Consider the following 20,162-nt stretch of genomic DNA (forward strand, 5'->3'; position numbering starts at 1 on the left):
TTTCATGTTCAGAAAGTAAGAAGTGCAGCAGCAGGACAAAGATGAGTGTAACATTAATTCTAAAGTTGCAATGGAAATAATTGCAGTGACTTTTCAAGGAATTGTAGGCAGGGATGAGTTAGTCTGGCCGGATGATTGCTTTGACTCAAAATAAATGTCAACCATCTGTATATAGCATAATGTTTATGTAGCACTTAGCTGTTTGATTCTTATGATGTATCTAAAGTCGGTTATTTCTGGATCACTGGGTGATGATGTCACAGGTGGCATCAGGTCACATACTCCTCTCCGGTGGCAGCAGGTTGAGTCTTGGCTGTGGTCTCATTGGAAACCTCAGCCTGTCGGGCGCTAGAATCCGCCACATAACGCAAGCACTCAGGTCTCTCAACAGCAGGTACAAATATGACTCAGTCATTGTCCACGCTGGTGTAAACGACCTGAGACGTACCTCCTTGGACTACATGAAAAGAGACATTGAGGAGCTCTCTGATTATGTAGCCCAGGCAGGTATGACCCTGACCTTGAGCAGTATCCTACCTTCACCAAGAATGATACCACAATACAGAGATAAGATGATCAGCTTTAACAATTGGCTTAAACACTGGTGTCATTCAAAGGGGATCCAGTATCTGTCTGCCTGGGATGACATGCTGGACAAGCCACGCTGCTTCGCAAGGGACGGCTTGCACCTGTCACCCTGGGATTCGGATATTGGCAAAGGCTCTTGCCACCCCATAGTGCCTTTTTAGGCAAGGCTCAAATTCTAAACCTACCACCCTAGAACACAAAAAGGAAAAACTAAGGGTAATGCTGCTCAATGCCAGAAGTCTAAATCTCAAAATGCACGCACTCGAGGCCCTTCTCAATATGGAGAACATCGATGTCTGTGCTGTGACAGAAACCTGGTTCAAGGCTCCTGAGAGCACCCCAGCTATCAGATTTTACCTCATATCATGCGTTCCGGCCCGACAATCCGCACAATACCAAGAAAGGCGAGCGGGTATCCATATTCATCAAGGACACCCACACCTCAAGACTGGTGGCAACGCACGATGCATCTGAGACCATCCAGGTGCAATTAACCATAGGCAAGACTGCTCTGCAAATTGTAGCATGTTACAGGCCACCCTCACAAACTCAGGAACCTCACATGGCCTTCCTGAAAACACTAGAGGGGATAAATGTATCACCAAACACCATCATACTTGGTGACTTCAATTACCCTAATATAGACTGGGAACACTACTCAAGCCCAAACACCCTAGCCCAAAAGTTCCTGGAATTCATAAACTCAAATGCCATGGAACAACTAGTCACCATCCCCACAAGAGGAGATAACATACTTGATCTCATCATCACGAACATGGGAGCACAATGTTCAACACCGGAAGTATACCCCTCACTGGTGAGATCAGATCACAAACTAATCTCGCTGGAGGTCCTCATCCCACTCCACATGAAATAAAAAGACCACAGTAAAGAACTTTTCAAAGCCGACTTCACACTTCTAAAGACTAGTGTGGTCTCCTTTAAGGCCCCCGAGCCGGCGGAAAACAGTACTCAAGCCGCTGAATCACTTACAAATGCCTTCTACCAGCACCTGCAGGACTGCATGGATAAGGCAATCCCAAGCAAAACAAAGACTCTTTGTACCAAAGGCAAGCGTCCATTCTGGTGGACCCCAGCCATAAACAAACTCTACAACAAAAGGAGGAAGCTACTACAAGATAGAGCAAAATCCTTAAAAGGTAAGACACCCTTGATCACTATAAGTAAAAAACTAAGAGCTCTCATAAAATCATCCAAAGCAAATTTCGAGAGAAAAATAGCTAAAGACTCAAAAGACAATCATAAGGCCTTCTTTAGCTAGGTTAGAAACCTAGGAGGAAACTCCCAGATATGCTCTGAACTAGTTCAAAATGATGTGAAGATTACTGATCCTACAGACATTGCTAACATACTGGCTGACAGGTTCAGTGCAAACTTCTCCCCCCCAAAAGGAGAGATATCTATACCAAACGATTGCAGCCCCCCAAACATCTCCAGCGCCCAAGTGAGAACTGCTCTCTCCAAGGCAAAAAACACAGCATCCATGGGACCTGATGGTGTCCCCGGCTGTGTGCTTCATGAACTCAATGAGGAATTAAACCCACAGCTAGGGCAGCTGTTTAATCAAAGTCTTACCTCTGGATACGTACCCAGGGAGTGGCACACTGCAACTGTGGTCCCACTTCACAAAGGCGGTGCCTCCACCGACCCTGGAAATTACCGGCCCATTAGCTTGACAAGCCTTGTCTGCAAAGCCATGGAGAGGATCATAATTGACCTCATAAATAAAGACATAGGGAATTTGCAGACTTTGGATCCAACCCAGTTTGGCTTTGTCAAAGGCAGATCATGCCTTTTAAACTTGGTTGACTTTTTCAACAGTCACCAAAGCCATCGATGAGGGAAAGGCAGTCCATACAGCCTACCTCGATCTGGCTAAGGCCTTTGATACAATACCCCACTCGGGTATCATTGAAAAACTCATCAGCTTAAATGTTAACCCATACATCACAAGATGGGTTGCAAACTGGCTGAGTGACAGAACCCACAGGGTCAGAGTTGCTGGCGCCATGTCAGACTCAAAGCCTGTCACAAGTGGTGTCCCACAGGGCTCAGTCCTGGGCCCACTCTTGTTTGGCATCTACTTTTCCGAAGTACAAGCAAACACAGGAGGGTTATGGCTGACAAAGTTTGCAGATGACTGCAAACTGGGCGCCATAGTAGAAAACACTTCTGACACAGATATCCTTCAGAAGGGTCTCACAGAAACGGATAACTGGTGCCAGAGCCACGGCCTAAAGTTAAATGCCAAAAAATGCATAGTCATACCCTTCGGGAAAAACAAGGTTACCCCTAGCTACCAAATAGGTGGCAATCCACTGAACACAGAAGAAGTTATCAGGGACCAGGGGACCCAGGTTGATAGTAGTCTATCATTCGACACCCATGTAGCTAAGGTAGTTAGGAGGACCTTCTACATTGCCCACCTTATCATGAAGGGATTCTCATCTAGATCAAGGGAAGTCATAGTCTCCCTTTACTCATCACTCATCAGACCAATGATTGAGTACAATGCCCCATTCGAATGTATCTGACCCGACACTTGCAGCAGCTGGAGAGGCCACAAAAGTTCCTCACCAAAAGGATAAAGGGTCTCAAAAATCTGTCCTATGCTGCCCGACTGAAAGAACTCCAGCTCTATTCAGTCGCCACCGCTGCTCAGAGGTGACCTTTGCCTAACATACAAGGCCATGTCAAACCCAGATTTGATGAATATGCTTCACCTCAAAAATCTAGATCCATCAGAGCCACAAGGGCGGAGACTTAAACCTCGACACGGCTATTAATAGGACGTGCTGGAGGGATAGATTCATCACCCAAAGACTCCCTATGCTGTGGAACAAAATCCCGTTACATGTGAGGCAGAGCACCTCGCTGGCCTTGTTCAAGAGAAATCTTGACCAATGGATGGGAGATCGCAGATATACCCCAGGGATTACCTCAGTGTCATTGCTCGACAGAGGCACAGCAAAATAATGGGTATAGTTCCCCATACTAAAGGGGTGGTGTAAGCCACAAAACGATGGGCTAGGCTTGTAAATGCCCTCGGGCAGATAGCCTAGTATGAACCTATGAACCTATGGTAGGCATAGCTGCTTCTGGTCCTGATGGTCCTCTGTGGTTTGTGGCATCACCAGGTGGCTCTTCCAATCATTGTGGATTTTCATAAATTAACGATTTCATTCTGCTACGAAGGCATATTAGAAATGAAATGCACAGACTGACATTTTCACTTCTCAGCCCTCCTTATCCTTCTCCGATCTTACTGGCTAGATGATAACATTAACACCAAGATTTTGATATGTGATCATTGTAGGAGGTGTCTTTCTGTCCCGCAAGCCATAAAATAAACATATGAATGCCATCAAGACTTGATTGCAAGAAAAAAGAATAAGGTTTACTCACTTTTGTATGGGTATGCATTTTTGTAGTAGTCAAAAGAAGGCATTAATGTTTTGAGGGCTATCCATAAGGAGCAGTGTAGAGAGAGAATTTTTGAAGTTTTAATTCTTTAGCTTCATTGCAAAAGACCAGTGGTAAAATGCAGAAGTTTGTTGGAATATGTAGCAGGGTGACTAGAGTTAAAAGATAATGAGGTCACACTGCCATTAAAGGTAGGGAAGAGACACTGATAAGACTATCATGAGTGCAGAGAAAGAGAATAAACAGTGAGATGGGTAGTGGGATGTGAGTATGAAGAGAACAGCAAAGAAAGGAGGAAGGACTGTAACATTGGATGCACCACATAGTAGGTTGTAAGTTAACAGAGGTGGGAGAGCAGAAATGCACATAACTGAAAGCAGGATAATTCATGGATTGACATAATGATGTTTCTGAGAGTGAGTTTGTTTGCATTAGAACACTGGAACATGTTGCTTAAGCTGATAGTAAACTGCGGTTCATTGGAAGGTTTTGAGAATGCTGAGGACAGATGGAAGAAGAGATGTGGCCTAACTATGGATGACAGCTGCTAAACAGCATGAAAATTGTGTTCTGTTATTAGCATTGTAGGTAGGTTAGGCTCTTGTAGTTATGCTGAAATAGGTAGCTTCGTTATTTTCTAGCATAGAAACAGCAGTTTCCAGTTCCATAAGCATTGCTTGAATTTAGAATTTATTATATTCTGTATGAATAGCTGTATTGTAAAATGGGTTTATTTTAAAGTGAATGCACCAACCATTTTTAGACCCCAAGCATCCTGATCAAAAAATGCGATGTATTAGATTCAACTTGAGGTAGTTGCCTTAAATGTAGCTACATCATTAAAAATGTACCACTTAATTTAACCTCCTTGTATTGTTTTCTTGCATAAAAGTACATTGATGTCTTCTTTTCATGGATAGAGTAGTATATTAAGTTTGATAGGATCCCTGCGGATCAGTACATTAGAGACAGCCACATCAATTTAAGTAGGCATAAAGGGCACATTTTGTCTAACTTCATTCAGGGAAATGTAGTGCTTTTAACTTTTTTGTGAACAGTTTCTTTAAAATTGGGTAGAGTTTTTAGCAGATTGTAAATATTGCTGTATGTTAACTAACAGTGCACTTGTCTTTGTTGCAGAAGATCAGAAGTCTATGGCTTCTGTTCTCACACCAGCTACTTCTGTTGTTCCAGTGCTGACACAGTAGTATAAGGGGCTTGCTGTGCTTTGAATGAGATGTTAAATTGAACTCTCATCCGCCTGAGTTTGATGGTAGCACAGGTGGATATAGAAGATACCATTGGTATTAAAGAAAAAAAGAGGAGTTCAAAATTTTTAGTAGAAACATAAAAAAAAAGTTAAACATTTTGGCTGCTTTTGTATATTACTTTCTTAATGCTTCCTTTTTCAAATGAATAAATGCAAAAAGCTTACTTCACCTCACTGTCCACTCCTTTTTCTTCCTTCTCTTCTAACAGATTTGTATGCATGTATGTGTGTGTATACACATACACGTTTAAACTGCCACTTTATTTTCCTGCAGTTGCATACGCCTTTAACAGTTCAGCAGTTTAATTTACAGTATTTTCAATTGTTTCTGCATGAAGTTACACTTGGCTGTTGTGTGCAATATGTATTTTATAATTACAGCTCTAACCACTAAGGAACCTTTTACTGTTACTCCTCTTATTGCCCCACAAGTACCACATTAACTCTTCATAGGCTATATCCACTCCCTTTTTCTCTCCCTCTTTCCATACTTTTTTGTTTTGAGCAAGCCCATATTTCATATAAAAATCTCTCTAATCTCCTATCATAACTACTTCAAAATTGTTTCAAATTATCCCTTACATTATTTTTTTTATTTTACTTCTGTCTTATAGCTCATGTCTCAGTTGAAATCCTCCCACTGTTTAGCATTGCTAATATTTTCTGTCCCCTTTTTTTTGTACTTTTATAATCCAGTCTTAGCATCTTCCTTTCCCCTTACCATACAGTACTTTCTCATTTTTCTACATTAAATGTCCACTTCTTTCAATGATTTCATCTGCCTTGCTTACATCTGTTAATTTTGGTACTACTCACTAAGATTCATTCATACATTTCTGGCACCATACCCCATTCTTCCAGTACCCGCAGTGTCACACTAAGGTATAACATTTTGACCAAGTCCATTATATCTTTCAATACTAAACCAGCATTTTTTACATCCAACACATATTACACCATTTAATTGTGTTCATTCTGGAGGTCCCGAACAAATGCTAATCTTCTCAGTTTAACCTCTTTGTTTTTAGGAATCTAAAGCAATAATGCCTCTTCCTTTCTTAACATACATTTCTCTCTCCACCTTCTTTTTTGCATAATTACTCCTTTCTAGTTCTTCTCCACCGTTCCTTTAATCCCATAACAGGGCTCTACTACTACTGTTATATAATTCCCTGAATCTTTAAACCTGTAGTGAATACTTGCTTTCTTCATGCAGGAATCTCTCTTCTCCTCCCCTTCTTTTATGTATTACTTAGATTGTTTTATAATTCCTTCCACTACTCATTCTGGCTCTTTATCTTTAACACATACTGACACAGCATCTGCTGTGTCTCCACGTTTATTTTCTGGCATTCCTGATTCGTAAGCTCCCCTATATCTTCTGACACCTTTACACTTTAAAATAACACTTAAAGGAAAATGTAGGAAGACAGAATCGCAATAGACCTGCTTTCCTCTTATTAGCCTCTGTAACTGATCCATTAGCTACCACTTTCATTTTTGCAGTACAATAAAATGTTTGCTAATGTACTCACATCACCTCTTTCCTCCATTTATTCCAGCACTCCCTCAAAATCTGATGTTTCCACTATTTCAGAAACCTTTTGTTGGTCCAGTCGTATTTATCCATGTAATTATTTCACCTCTTTAAACAGACCAGTCCTGTTCATCACATTTGTATCACATTTCTTCCTTTTACAGCAAATGTTTCAGTTGTATGTACCTTTCCTTTCCTTCTTTTCAGTTATATACTGTACTGCTAATAAGTAACTTCATTAATCCTGTTATACCAATTGACTTCCAGTCAGGTATTTTTTTTAATTATCTTTCTTTGAATCTTTACTATGGAAAAGAGGTTTATCATAATGGTTAAGGGTATTCCCTCACAGATAAAAGGTACAAGGTTTGATTCTGACCTCTGGTCATTAGTTAAACTTGTAATATTCTGCAGACTTATTGCCTATTATTTTCCTATAAAACTGTTATATTTTTATTTATGGTCTCAGAACTCCCTGTTCTACACACCTCTGAAAACACCATCAAAATATGTCCCATTTAATTCCTCATTCAGCATGCACTTCCATAACTATTCTGTTGATGCTGATCATCTTCCCATCTGTACTTTTTGCTTCTTTTTATAATACTCTTATACCATTAACAAACTACTTCCCTTTTTCCCTCTGTGTAAAAACTTCTTCCTCAAACAACTGTGTTGCACTTAAGTTCTGGGTACACCGCTTCCTGATTGTTTACTTTCCCCAGCCATGGTTACTGTTATTTTATTTAGAATTCCTGATTTTCTTAATTTATTCTGCTGTGTCACCTTTGAAATCAATGCATCTGTTTAAAATAGTCATATTGCGCACACTTCATTTGATATTCCATTATTTGTCATCTAAACTCTAGTACCTACTTATTGAGCTTATGTTACAATTTGCTATCTTATCTAGTTAATTTCAGTTCCATATAATTTACATTATCATTTTCATTCTTATTCTTAGTTTACTACAGATTTTGGTTTACAACATGCAGTCTCGCCATTTTAAACAAAATTCTGTTAATGTACATTGTGCTTTCACAAATTCTCTTAACTTCTCCGCCTGTCTTCTTTTCTTAACCAGTACTGTTGCACACTTTCTTTTTTAATCCCTTCCCAAGGTATTCTACCAGTATAATTATAGATGCATGATTTGATGATCTAAATAGACCCTCTAGCATATAGTTTTAATTTTTACAACTTTAATACTAAAAGCAGTGTGCTGTCTGTCTTCAGCTGTATATGCAAGTGAACATAACTGTTATTAATTGCCGTTCTCAAACAAATTGTTTATATTCCATCACAGTAATGCATCATCATATACTTTTTAGCTCCTGCTTGCTCCCATTCATATCGCAGCATATGCAGTCTAAACCTTTCACCAACTCCTACTGCCTCTCCACAACATTTTTTTCAGTTCACATTAACCCTTACAACTTTTCATCCTTTTTATCTTCCACGCAGATCCTGTCTTGTACTGCCTATAGCTTGTTCAACCTGTTCTTTTGCCTGCTTTCAGTAAAGTAATTGTTACTTCTGCCTTACTTTCTCCCACTTACATAACTGCATATGCCCTTACCAAATAGGATTTATCCACTTCTTTCCTTATATGAACCTCTTATATGAAGCTGTTTCAAAAATATTCTCATTTCTCTCCAGTGTATCCAAAAAGTTATTCTTGGTCCTTTTTCACTGCTCATCCACCTTACATTCATTGTGATCATGTGAAATCCTTAATGAGAAGATGTTTCAGGTCTTATTTTCCTCATTTCCTTCCATTTATTAATCATCTTTTAATGACTTCTTATTTCTTTGCAAAACTAGATGTCCTTCTATTCTCATGATGCAGTATTCAAAACCCTTTTGTTATCCTCTCTTGCTACACGAACATCCAGCCAGTATACAAAAGCTTCTATTCACTGCAAGGTACATGGGACATCAGACGTTGGCTAAGGGAATGTGGGCCATAAAAGTGATGTTTGCACGTACCAATTTCACAGAACTGAGTGCCCCAGTCAGACCCCAGTCCCAGGATAACTATGAGTCCAATGCCATCCAAGAAGGGACAGTATAGTAAAAGAAGGGGAAAGGAGGGAGAGAAGGAATACTGCAACATGGAAGAGGACATCTGTAGTTATGGTAAGATTTTACACAACTATTCTGTATCCTTCTATTCTCATGTTGCAATATTCCAAACCCTTGGGTGAGTGTCAAAGCTCAAAGGGAAGAAGAGGGTGGAGGCTTGGAACTGGTTTACTGTTTTTTTGGAATACTGCAACATGGAAGAGAAGGACATCTATGGTTATGGTAAGATTTTAAACAACTATTATTTCCCTTTCTTTATCTCCATAGTGATTCCTTTTGTGTTGGATTATACAAGTATCTGTTCAGGTTTCCACCATACTTCCTCTTTATTCTGTATTCATTTTGTGCCCCAATTTGTGTATTTCATTTTTTTATGTCCATGTGCCTTCTTTTAGTAAAAACTTACTTTTTTCCTGTCATTCACTTCTTCACTGATTTTATTCATAGTGCATTTTAATTGATTCCGTTTAGTTTTATCATAACTCTTAAAACTGTCCCTAATCTGGTCACAAAAATGTCATTGTATTTTCTTGTTATGGTTCCTAGTATGTTTCAGTCATAGCTGAAATGGTTATCTGCTGCAAACATAGCATTCTCTAAATTGTCTATTATAAAACACTTGCTCTTGGTGACGGTTTAAGTAAGAAAGTCCAGATAAAAGTCGTGCTTGCTGTTCCTTTGTGTACCACCTATCTGTCAGCTATCCAGATCCCATACTCGTTCATTACAGCTTCAGGATCCAGTAAAGCAGTCATATCAACAGATTATTCACACCAAGTCCTTTGTTTTTAAATGACAGAATCACTCTTTTCAAGTTTTTCCTCATTTGTCGGGTTTTAGCAAATAGGATAGTTTTGCAAATGCATAGAGTTCCCTTGGAACAAATCCACACAGTATCTTATGTTTCAGTCATTACAAAAACTTTAGATGTTAAGTTGTCTATCTCGCCTTCATTCTTGCTGGATGGGTTTTGGTTCCACGGCTCGAGGTATATCCCACAATGCTGTTACCTCAGATCTGAGGTTGGTTTTTCTACCGGTTCCTGGTAAGTTTTAGCTTTTTCTATAAAAAGTTACTATTGTTTCCCCTTTTTTAGTTTAATTATTCCTAAATTAGTGTAGTTCATTAAACTCTATCCCGAACCTATTTTCTTCCGTTTCTTGTCAAAAGAACTTTTAGTTCTTCCCTTGGGCCTTAGGCCTTCCCTTCCCTAGGGAGTGTTTGTGTAGTACTACTGCTTATTGTACTTATTTTTAGTATATTTTTACTATAATTGTGTTTTTGACAGGGTATAACTGGTGTGTTTGAGTGTGTGTTTGTGTTCACCAGTTAGGCTATGTCTAAAACAAAGGTCTTTCAAGAAGTGTGATGCGTGCTGTCAGAAAATGTCTCTGACAGGCGCTCACACTTTGTCTGGGGCCTTTGCACCTGCAGGACTCCTGTGCTGTCTGCCATGGCTTCAGCCCCAGGGTCCTGCAGGAAAGAAAAACAAGCTCATTTTGAGAGGCTTGTTGAAGCCTGAGGATTCCCTGTCTGTCTCAACAGGAAGCCCTCCAAGCATCGAGGTCTCCGGCTTCTGAGCCGAGACCTCAGGTTGTTCAACCTTTGCCTTTATCGGCTCCGGCTGGAGCCGATAAGACTCAGTCCACAGTTTCTGTGACAACCAGAAAGAGGTCTAGGTCACCTTCTCTTGGCTCCGTTCATTCGGCTCCAGGTTCTCCCCTGCTGTCTGAGCGGGCCAAAGGTCTCATTCCTCTAGATCATCGAGGTTGTCCGATCATGACCTTCAGAGGGTGGTGAGTCGACTACTCAAGTCTGAGGCACTGGCCCAGATGCTTCAGAGCCCGACTCATCAGTCGGTGCCTGTCCCGTCCATCAACTCCTTCCTCCTTCGACTCTCTTGAGCTGAGACAATTGTCTTTTTTCTTCCATGGAGGAATCGAGTGGCATCGGACCCTTGTCCGACCCCTCTCGCCATCACTGTCGGTGCGAGGGGGTTCTTAGCTCCTCGGAGCTGGGACCTCTGGCTCTGCCTGACAGGGAGGTCATGCGGAGTGTGTTAGAGCCTGGCTCTACTCCACAGTCGGCTCCGTCAGCCGCTCCCTCTATGCTGCCTCAGGGTAAGTCGACTCACTCCCTCATTCCGGACCGCAGAGAGCCAACTCCTCAGGAGCCCCTGTGGGATTTCATCCTCTTCGAGGCCTCTCCTGATTTGGCAGAAGAGCCCCTCGGAAGAGGAAGTGCAAGAGGAAGCACATTGACTCACCTGAGTCTATCACGTCCGACACAGATCTGGATGATTCTGAGGGTTCCCCGTTCCCCTTCTGAAGATGTCTCTTTTGCAGACATTCTGGAGATCCTTAAACAGAGAAATTGGCCAGCCCTCAACCAATCTGTGTATCTTGAGGCGTTTGGCTCTCGTCCTTCCACCTCCTGGGTGTCCCCCTTGACCCCCTCATGCAGGTGGTTGCTAAAAGGCATGGGCGGCTCCTGATTCAGTGGACCCCACTCCCAGGAGACCCTCCAAATTCATCACAGCTCCAGCAGACAAGGAATTTTTATCAAAAGGAGTCTCTGTGGATGCTATGGTGGTAGCTGCCACAAAGAAGGAACTGGCTGATCCTTCAGTGCCTGTCCATCCACCTAACAAGGAATCTAGGTCCATGGATACGGATGTTCTCCTCAGCGACATTTACTATGAATTACCTGTGCCATTTCACTCGTCTTCAAAGGGACTTGATCAAAGCGGGTTTCCAAGAAAAAATGAACACGCAGCTGGCTATCAATTCTATTTCCAACTCCTCCATGCGCCTCCTCTCTTATGCGGCCGATGGAGGAACAGCGCTGGATGCGGCTATGCAATTTTGCGGAACCTTTCAAGGCGTCTTTCACGAACTCCCCTTTTGATGGATCATCTCTTTTTGGTCCACAAGTGAAAGAAACCCTGACTAGGTGCGAGACTGATGGCAAGACCCTTTCTGCCGTCGGAGTCCGTTTCTACTCCTTCTAGGCCTTACCCCAAAGGCCAGAAGGGTTCCATAAACAATCCCAAGGGACTTAGCCTGGCCGCGCAGAGTGGGTTCCCGCCAGAGGCAGAGGGGAACAACAATGGTAGGCGCCCTAGAGGCAGAGGGGCAATCGGCGTTCTCCGATAAGCCCTTTCAGCATCCCTGAGGTGTTGCCCGACTGCCCATCTTCGGAGGCAGTCGGGGAAGATTGTCACTGTACCAGAAGCCTGGCTATCCTTGACACAAGACAAATGGGTACAGTCCATCATTTCGAAGGCTATTCTATCCCCTTTCTTCGTTTTCCAAATCAGTCAAAAACCCTTCCAGATGTCCCACCGCTCAAAGGGATATAGCAGCTTTGGAAATTTCAAAACTGCTTGCAAAAGAGCTATTCAGCCAGTGCCAGCAGACCAACTAGGATCGGAATCTACTCAAGGTTCTTTTTAGTTCCAAAGAAAACAGGGGACTGGAGACCAATTTTGGATCTCAGTATCTTGAACAGATCGGTCAAGAAAACAAGATTTCGGATGGTCACGCTGCAATCCATTCTTCCCCTATTGGGAAAAGGAAACTGGATGTGCTCTATAGACCTTCAGGCTATCACATAAAATGAACAGGCGCTCCAGAAGATTCCTCCGCTTCAGGCTGGGAACCAGTCATTTTCAATTCAGGGCCCTGCCCTTTGGTCTCACCACTGCCCCGGTGTTTACCAAATGCATGGCAGTGGTAGCTTCTCACCTGAGACGACAAGGATTCCAGGTGTTTCCATATTTGGACGACTGGCTCCTCACAGCTCCCACCAAGCATCTCCTTTTGATGGCCAGAGATTACACTTTTCGTCTGTCAAGAACTGGGTATCTCAATAAATGAAAAGTCTGTTTCTATTACCTACATAGGCAAATTTAGATACTGTAAACATGTCTGCAACACTAACGAACCAAAGGATATCAGACATTCAAAATTGGTGTCTCTTCTTCTCAACAACAACAGAGCCAAGGCCAGGTTAGTTCTAAAGGTGTTGGGAATCATGGCGCCATACCTCTCCTCCCATTGGCCAGATACCACATGCGGATCCTTCAGTGGATGCTTTTTCTCAATGGTCATACCAGGAACTTCCAATGTCTCACACCATTATGATCAGCGTGCAAAACGCATCCCATGTGGTCGGTGTCTTCCCCCCAGCCCCTGTTGGGGAGACGATTTCTTCCCCCTCCTCCGGTTGCTACCCTGACAGCGGATGCCTCCTGATCGGGTGGGGGCATTATCAGGGCAGGACAGTCCAGGGCACATGGCAACCAATCGAATGCCACTTGCACATAAATGTTCTGGAGATGAGAGCAGTGCTTTTAGCGTTGCAAGCCCTTCAAGACTCTCTTCCCTTGGGAGCGATTGCAATCCAGACAGACAATATGTCTGTAGTGTGGTACATCAACAAACAAGGTGGAACCAGATCATACCCGAAGCACTCAGACTGTGGCAATGGGCGATTTCTTCTCAGCGTTTTCTGATGGAAGTCCAATCACATTGCGGACAAGTTGAGCAGAGCTATTCTCATGCCTCACGAGTGGTCTCTGAAAGACTCTGTAGTGAGAGATATTTCTCAAGTGGGGTCAGCCTTGCTGCGATCTTTGCTACTCCCCAAAACAGCAAGTGCAGAGAGTACTTCACTCTATTCCTTTACCAGGCCAACCCAGCAGGGGCGCTAGTCCAAGTTTGGCCCGGGGACTTCTGTATGCATTTCCTCCTTTCCCACTGATCTCTCAAGTAATACAGAAAGCTATCGCTCAGAAGGCCTCATTGATCCTCATTGCTCCTTACTGGCCTCGACAAGTGTGGTTCCCCTTTCTACATCGATTTCTTTTGGGCGACCGTGGAATCTGGACCTAGTTCAGATCTTTTGATCCATCAGTCGGGTCAGTTTCATTCCCTTCCCTCTCTGAACCTCACTGCTTGGTTCCTCCACTTCCAACCGTAGCCAGGCTTCCTCAATTATCTCACTCTGTTAGAGATATTTTGATAGCTTCCCATAAATCTTCCACTAGAAAGATTTATTTGAGTAACGCTTCTCATATTGGGCACAAGGAAAGGACATAGATCCTTTCACGCTTCCATCCAACTAGTCCTTGATTTTCTAGCTGAACTCTTCCATGCAGGTTCATCTCCATCTACTCTTAAGGTTCAATTGGCAGCTATTTCTAATTTCCATGTGGGTATTTCTGAATCTGCCCTAATGTCCCACAAACTCTGCAAAGCCTTTTTGAAAGGAGTTTTTCTTCTCAGACCTCCTGTAAGAAATCCTCCTTCTCCTTGGGACCTAAATTTAGTTCTTGCTTCTTTGATTCTCTCGGGTGTCGAACCTGCAGCTTCATGTTCCTTAAAGTTATTATCATGGAAAACTCTCTTTCTGGTGGCTATCACATCAGCTAGAAGAATTTCAGAACTTCAAGCACTCAGTTGTCGTTCTCCTTACCTTGTGTTTCATAAGGACAGAGTTTCAACTAACCGTCCTTTTTGCCTAAGGTGGTTTCAACATCAAATCTAAACCAATGCATTGACCTGCCTGTCTTTAGTATTCAAATAGGTCTGAACAAAAATTACACTACCTGGATGTTCATCGTCAATTAAGGTACTACTTGGACAGGGCGAAACTATTCAGAAAATCTGATCAGCTGTTTGTCTCGAAAGCAGAAAGGGACTTCAGTTTCAAAGGTATCTTTATCCAGATGGCTAACATCTCTGATTACCCTTGTTTATGAGATTAGACACCAAAACTGCCTAATAAACGTAAAGCCCATTCCACCAGAGCTTTGGCTACTTCTCTAGCCTTCCAAGACAGACTGCCTATTGACACCATTTGTGCAGCGGCTACTTGGGCTACTCCTCACACTTTTATTTCCCATTATAAGTTGGATTTAGCTTCTAGGCATAGAGCTAATTTTGGTTCCACTGTTCTCAGGAGTCTGTTCTGTTAGGCCACCGGGACAAGGTGCGGTCCCATCCAGCAAGAATGAGATAGACAACAACATATAGAAGTTATGTTCTTTGGCCTGGACAGACCTAGAGGAGTTGTGATCGTGACCTCTCTTTCTACCACCTCTTTCTTAAGACATATGCTGTTGGGCATATTTTCTGGAGTCAGGATGTAGGTCACCCTTCTTCTTCCTGTTGTTAGAGGTGGACTCTGTTTTACAGTTATTCTGTTACTATTATAAGCTGGGGTTAGCTTGAGATCTGAGGTAACTCGCCTAGCATTGTGGGATATAAGGGCGGTGGAACCAACTCTCGAGCTTTAGAGTGGGTGGCAGTCGGGAGGTCGGCTCCGAACCCATCCAGCAAGAAGAAGGCGAGAAGAAGACAACTAACATGGAACGTTATGGTAAGAACATAACTTCTATTTTTCTTCTAACCATTATAAATATGTTAATCTTGCCACATTCCTATATAGTGCTGCAAATCCATTTGTATCAGTGTTATAAATTCCCACCATACCAGTGTAATCCCCCATAGTCTGTAACCTTTTACCATATCAGTCCACAGAGTTACCCCATGGTTTTACCATCTGTTTTTGTCAGCCTGTCTGACTTAACCATATTTGGTGACCACCCCTCAGTATCTATTTTTTTCATCTTTTTTCCTCAATCTTCCAGTCTTGAGATAGGTTCATTTACCTCCAGACTCCTGCTGTCGTTTGTCTGGTCAGCTGTCTTGTCCTGTCATGTGTATGCCCTCTGGGTTACAGTATGACATCATACATATAAAGACTGGCAGATTCACAACTTACAGTTGCTATTCATATTCAACCTGCAAGTGTGAGTCAATCCAGCAAAAAGTAGGCGATACCCTCAAAAAGAAGCCGTGTGTAGTTTGACTAGCCCACTTAAAAAAAAAAAAAGAAAATTAAAAGAAAAATAAAACTTTTATTTATTATGTCTACAGCTGTAGCACTGTGTCTCATTGCTGATATTGATCATTGCTTGAAAAATGCATTATTGCATTGGGTAAAGTGAAGTGGTAAACTGTCTTTCTCACTTATGTCTTTAAATGTTCCCCTTCTATGAATGAAATCCCTGAGCAAACTTGTCTAATTTCTGTTTTCCCTTTATTGTAAAATTGGTATTGGTGCAGCTTAATTTAAATTTGTTTTGTTGTAAATACATACATAAATGTACCATTATCATATGCAGCCTGATGTGTAATATTTATGTCTATGGTTTGATTCACATGTATACTTAATAGTGTGGTCTTTCTTTTTAATGTTTTTAGAAGCTGGAATCACCACAGCTAAAAAAGCTGCAAACTGATGATGAAATCGGCATTCCTGTTTCCAGGATAGTTACTCCTCATTCTCCCAAGCTAGTAGCAAATGGTAATCAACTGCCTAGACAGTCTATGACATCACCAGTGCTCCCTACCAAACCACTTCTGTCATCAGACCCTGCTGACCAGACTGTCACAAAGGCAAAAACGCCAGTGCATACGATGCGGTCAAAAGTTGCTCAGGGTTTTACCGTTAGTAGTTCTGTTGGTGCTAAGCCTGAGATTGGAAAATCTGCTTCTTGGGAGGGTAATGACTTTGTTGCGTCTACCTCATCTAAGACCCTGCTTGAATGTACTGCCACTGGGCAGGACCAAAGACGAGGACCTGACAGTGAAACTGGACATCTAAGGAAAGAACTTGGCAGCCCACTTGGAGGCAGAAAGGGCAGTATTGACAGTGGCCTTCAGACTTTAAGGGGTTCTAGTGACTCTTCAACAGAATCTGAATCAGAACCACCACTTTCTGCAAGTAAAAAGGTAGAAAGGTGCAAGACAGATGAACTGAAAATGGTTAAATTAAAAAATCAGGTCCTTTCGAATATCATATCAGAGTCTCCAAGCACTATGTCACCGCCTCCAGCCAAGAAGCTAGCGCTGTCTGCAAAGAAGGTGGGTACACCCTTGTCTTTCCTAAGGTATCCAGTAACAGCAATGTAATAAGGTAGTGAGTTATAGTGAGATATTATGTGAAAGTTGACTCTGTTTAGTCTTAATGTGTGTTGGATGATTCCCAATTTTATTACCACATACATGTCAAGTCTTCAGCATCATAAAGGCATCTGAGAATATAGAAGATGACTGTGGGGTGTCATCTGTATTTTTAATTATGGCTGTATGCACAGGAAGGTGCAGATCCAATTTGCTCTGTGTCTTTGCAAACATATTACTGTAAACACTAGTATGCCTACTAATGATGTTTTAATTAGTGAAGAAATAAAGATTGAATTGGTCAGAGCAATGCATTGCTGAAAATTCTGATTATAACTCCTTTGGCTGTGAAACTGCATAGCTGTCTCTTAAGTACTGTATGCCCTTTGGAGAACTTCATAAATCCGCATAACATGTACCAGTTCTTTATCAGAGTTATGTATCTGTTTTAATTTATGGAGTAACTTAAGACATGACTGCAATATCTTTGGTTTACTTTCACTGGTTGGTTAGCGTAAACATTTTTCTCATGTCATAAAAAGATATTACACAAATTTAATTTTTTTATTCTTTTTAACAGATAAATTTGCTTTCTCATTGTAGTTAAAGGCTTGGACATATCTGTAGAAAGCATTTTACTTGAATCCAGTTCGTGTTACGTATGAGTGTGTTTGATAAATGGAAAATTTATAACTGTAGTATTCAGATGTGTGAATGACTGATGTCGATTTCTGGTTTACCTGCTCTAAGTGGAGACTGAGAAGTATTCTGAAGTAATGTAAAACTGCATTCTAGTGGTACGTTTGACAAGCATTAACAGTGTGAAAGGGATAATGCAAATAAGTATTCATAAAAAAATGGATAGTATAACTGTGATAACCAGTGTATACATCACCTAAGAATTTGTTGGTCACAGACGCATTGAAAGCCATTAAGTCTCAATATTATGAAAAATAAGTTTTCATTATTGAAGCTATTAGTTGGAGTTATCAGTTTCTGTAACTTCTAACAGTCCTCATAGTTCATAATATTTAGTAAGTGGTTGCAGAGGGAGTATGCCGAATGTTTTCCTCAACAGCAAATACTGAATTTTATTGTTTCTGATAAATATTTTTAAAGTGGGGTGGAGACAGAATTTCTGGTGTGTTAGACTCTGGCAAAGCATAATTCTACAAACTGTTTCAGTTTAACAAAAGTAGTGCTGTATTTGGATGTATTACTTTCTCAGAAAAACAACAAACCAGCTCAGTGCTGAAAATAATTTAGTTGAACCAGGTACACAGGCATTAAACAGTATGACTTTTGAGAATGTCAGGTTACAGATGAAAAAAAAACAAGATCTGATGCAGAATTTTGCTGTAAGCAAGGGATCACGTGGCTGATGAATTATTTGCTGTGCCATGCTTACCTGTACGGTAGGACCACCACATTTTGGCTGTTGATCGTTGCCTTGTAATCCTCTCTGCAACCAGCATGGCAATATATATACACAGTGTCCCTATGAGCAGTCAAGACAGTCAGAAAGTCACACTTGATTGATTTTTCAGGATCAAAAAGTATAACTGGAAAGACATCTTTTTATGCAGAGGCAAGGCCTCCATCATATACACCTTCCTAATTTATATACCAAATCCATAGCCACATTACAGTGAGGGAAAGTAGAAAAAGATACTTGAATTGCACTGCTAGCTTGCACAATTCAAGGAACTGCAATGAAATGAACTGTAATGTAAAAAAAAAAAAAAAAATTGCTGAAAAGCCGCTCAAGTGAATACATGGAAATGTTTCAGTCTTTGACTAAGTCTAGGTATTATATTCTTTAAGCTTCGTGTTCACTCTTATTTTCTTCTCTTTTTTTCTCTCGTTCTTGTTCTTTTCCTGTTTTCCTGACACCAAAGTGCACCTTGGGGGTGGGGTGGTGCCATATATCTCGACCTCTTAAAGCAAGAAAATTAGACAAAACCATAACTAATGGTGGATAAAGGCACAGAAATAGGGACAGTTTTTAAGTATTGCTTTTACAGACTTGGAAAGTTGATAACAGGTTTTTGCATTAACATGAATTTTCTGAAGGGTATGAAGTGTGAAACTGAAATGTCTGTCATTATTTTCAGACTTCAGTCCTCCATGATTTACCAATAATTTGCCAGAAAAACACAATTTTATGAGAAACTGTCCAAAAATGTAAGGCAAAAATATGGACATTCTGCAACAATCTGGACAGCTGAGAGATATGGGTGCTGCCCTTGAGATGAGATGTTAAGCCAAAGTCCCAACTGCCTGATTTGGTGCTAGCTCAGTTTAAAAGATTCCATCGCAGTTATCAAAAAGAATAAGGGAGTGTTTTAGGGATACTTTATTAAAAACATGTTTATACAACATTATTTTACATTTTTAAAAACAATATGTATACATTATTTTACATTTTCACGCAAAGCATTTTTATCCATTCACCTCTTTCTATAAAAAATATTAATCTTTGCTACAATCATATTCAAATCCAATTTCTTAATCTTTACATCTTGCTTTCCACGTATGCTGTTCATGTGAAAAAAATGTATCCATTTCATCAACTTTTTCACTTTTCACACCCTCATAAGCCCTATAGAAGATCACATCCAACTTAAGTTTCTTTTGTCCCCTTCTTTTTTCACATTACTTTTGTAGCATTACGTACCTTTTTGTCCTGCCACGAAATATAAAAATGTTCAACAACTTTTGTCTCCACAAGCTTGATTTGTTTTGATACTTAACTTTGCAGCTGTTTATACATCATTAGTCCTTTAACAGGCAAGATGTTCATCATTATGATCACTACTGCAGTAGTCTTAGCTTTGAGTTGCATCTTGCACAGGACACATTAGGTAGCCAGTTTCCAAAGTTTCAAGGGCACCTTCGACATGCCCAAACTGTTAAGCCCAAACGGAGCTGAAGAAAAAGAATGATTTGGGAGCCAAGCCCTTCAGAGCTTTCCTACTGCTAAACAGCACTTCCCTTGGAAGCTTTTCATCTCCGGGCAGCTAAGTTCCTTTCAGGGAGAAAATGCCTTCACTCTTTTTATGACCAAAACCAAACTTTTTTTCTCTGAAAATTTTAAACTAGGAAAAAGTTTTTTTCAATTGTCTGGCATATGACTTTTAATAAACAGGAGCAGTACTTTTTCCTTTTGTAGAAAAAAATTATTAAAACTGATTTAAAACTTTTTATTCTGAGGTAAAAGTTGTTTTACTTTTGGGGGTGGGTTAATTGCATCAAGCACCTTTTT

The 20,162-nt window shown here is 41.0% G+C and overlaps 1 protein-coding gene across 1 annotated transcript in view; it reads left to right on the forward strand.

Moving 5' to 3' along the window:
- The window catches only part of LOC122800225 (ubiquitin carboxyl-terminal hydrolase 36-like), a 1,786,736-nt gene that overhangs the window by 1,118,167 nt on the left and 648,407 nt on the right, over positions 1 to 20,162 (forward strand). Inside the window, exon 13 of the mRNA XM_044069718.1 lies at positions 16,196 to 16,858. Coding sequence (XP_043925653.1) covers positions 16,196 to 16,858 — 663 coding nt within the window. The remainder of the gene's footprint in view (positions 1 to 16,195; positions 16,859 to 20,162) is intronic.

This window comes from Protopterus annectens, chromosome 4.part0 (assembly GCF_019279795.1).
Source record: "Protopterus annectens isolate FY-2018-M chromosome 4.part0, PAN1.0, whole genome shotgun sequence".
NCBI lineage: Eukaryota > Metazoa > Chordata > Ceratodontiformes > Protopteridae > Protopterus > Protopterus annectens.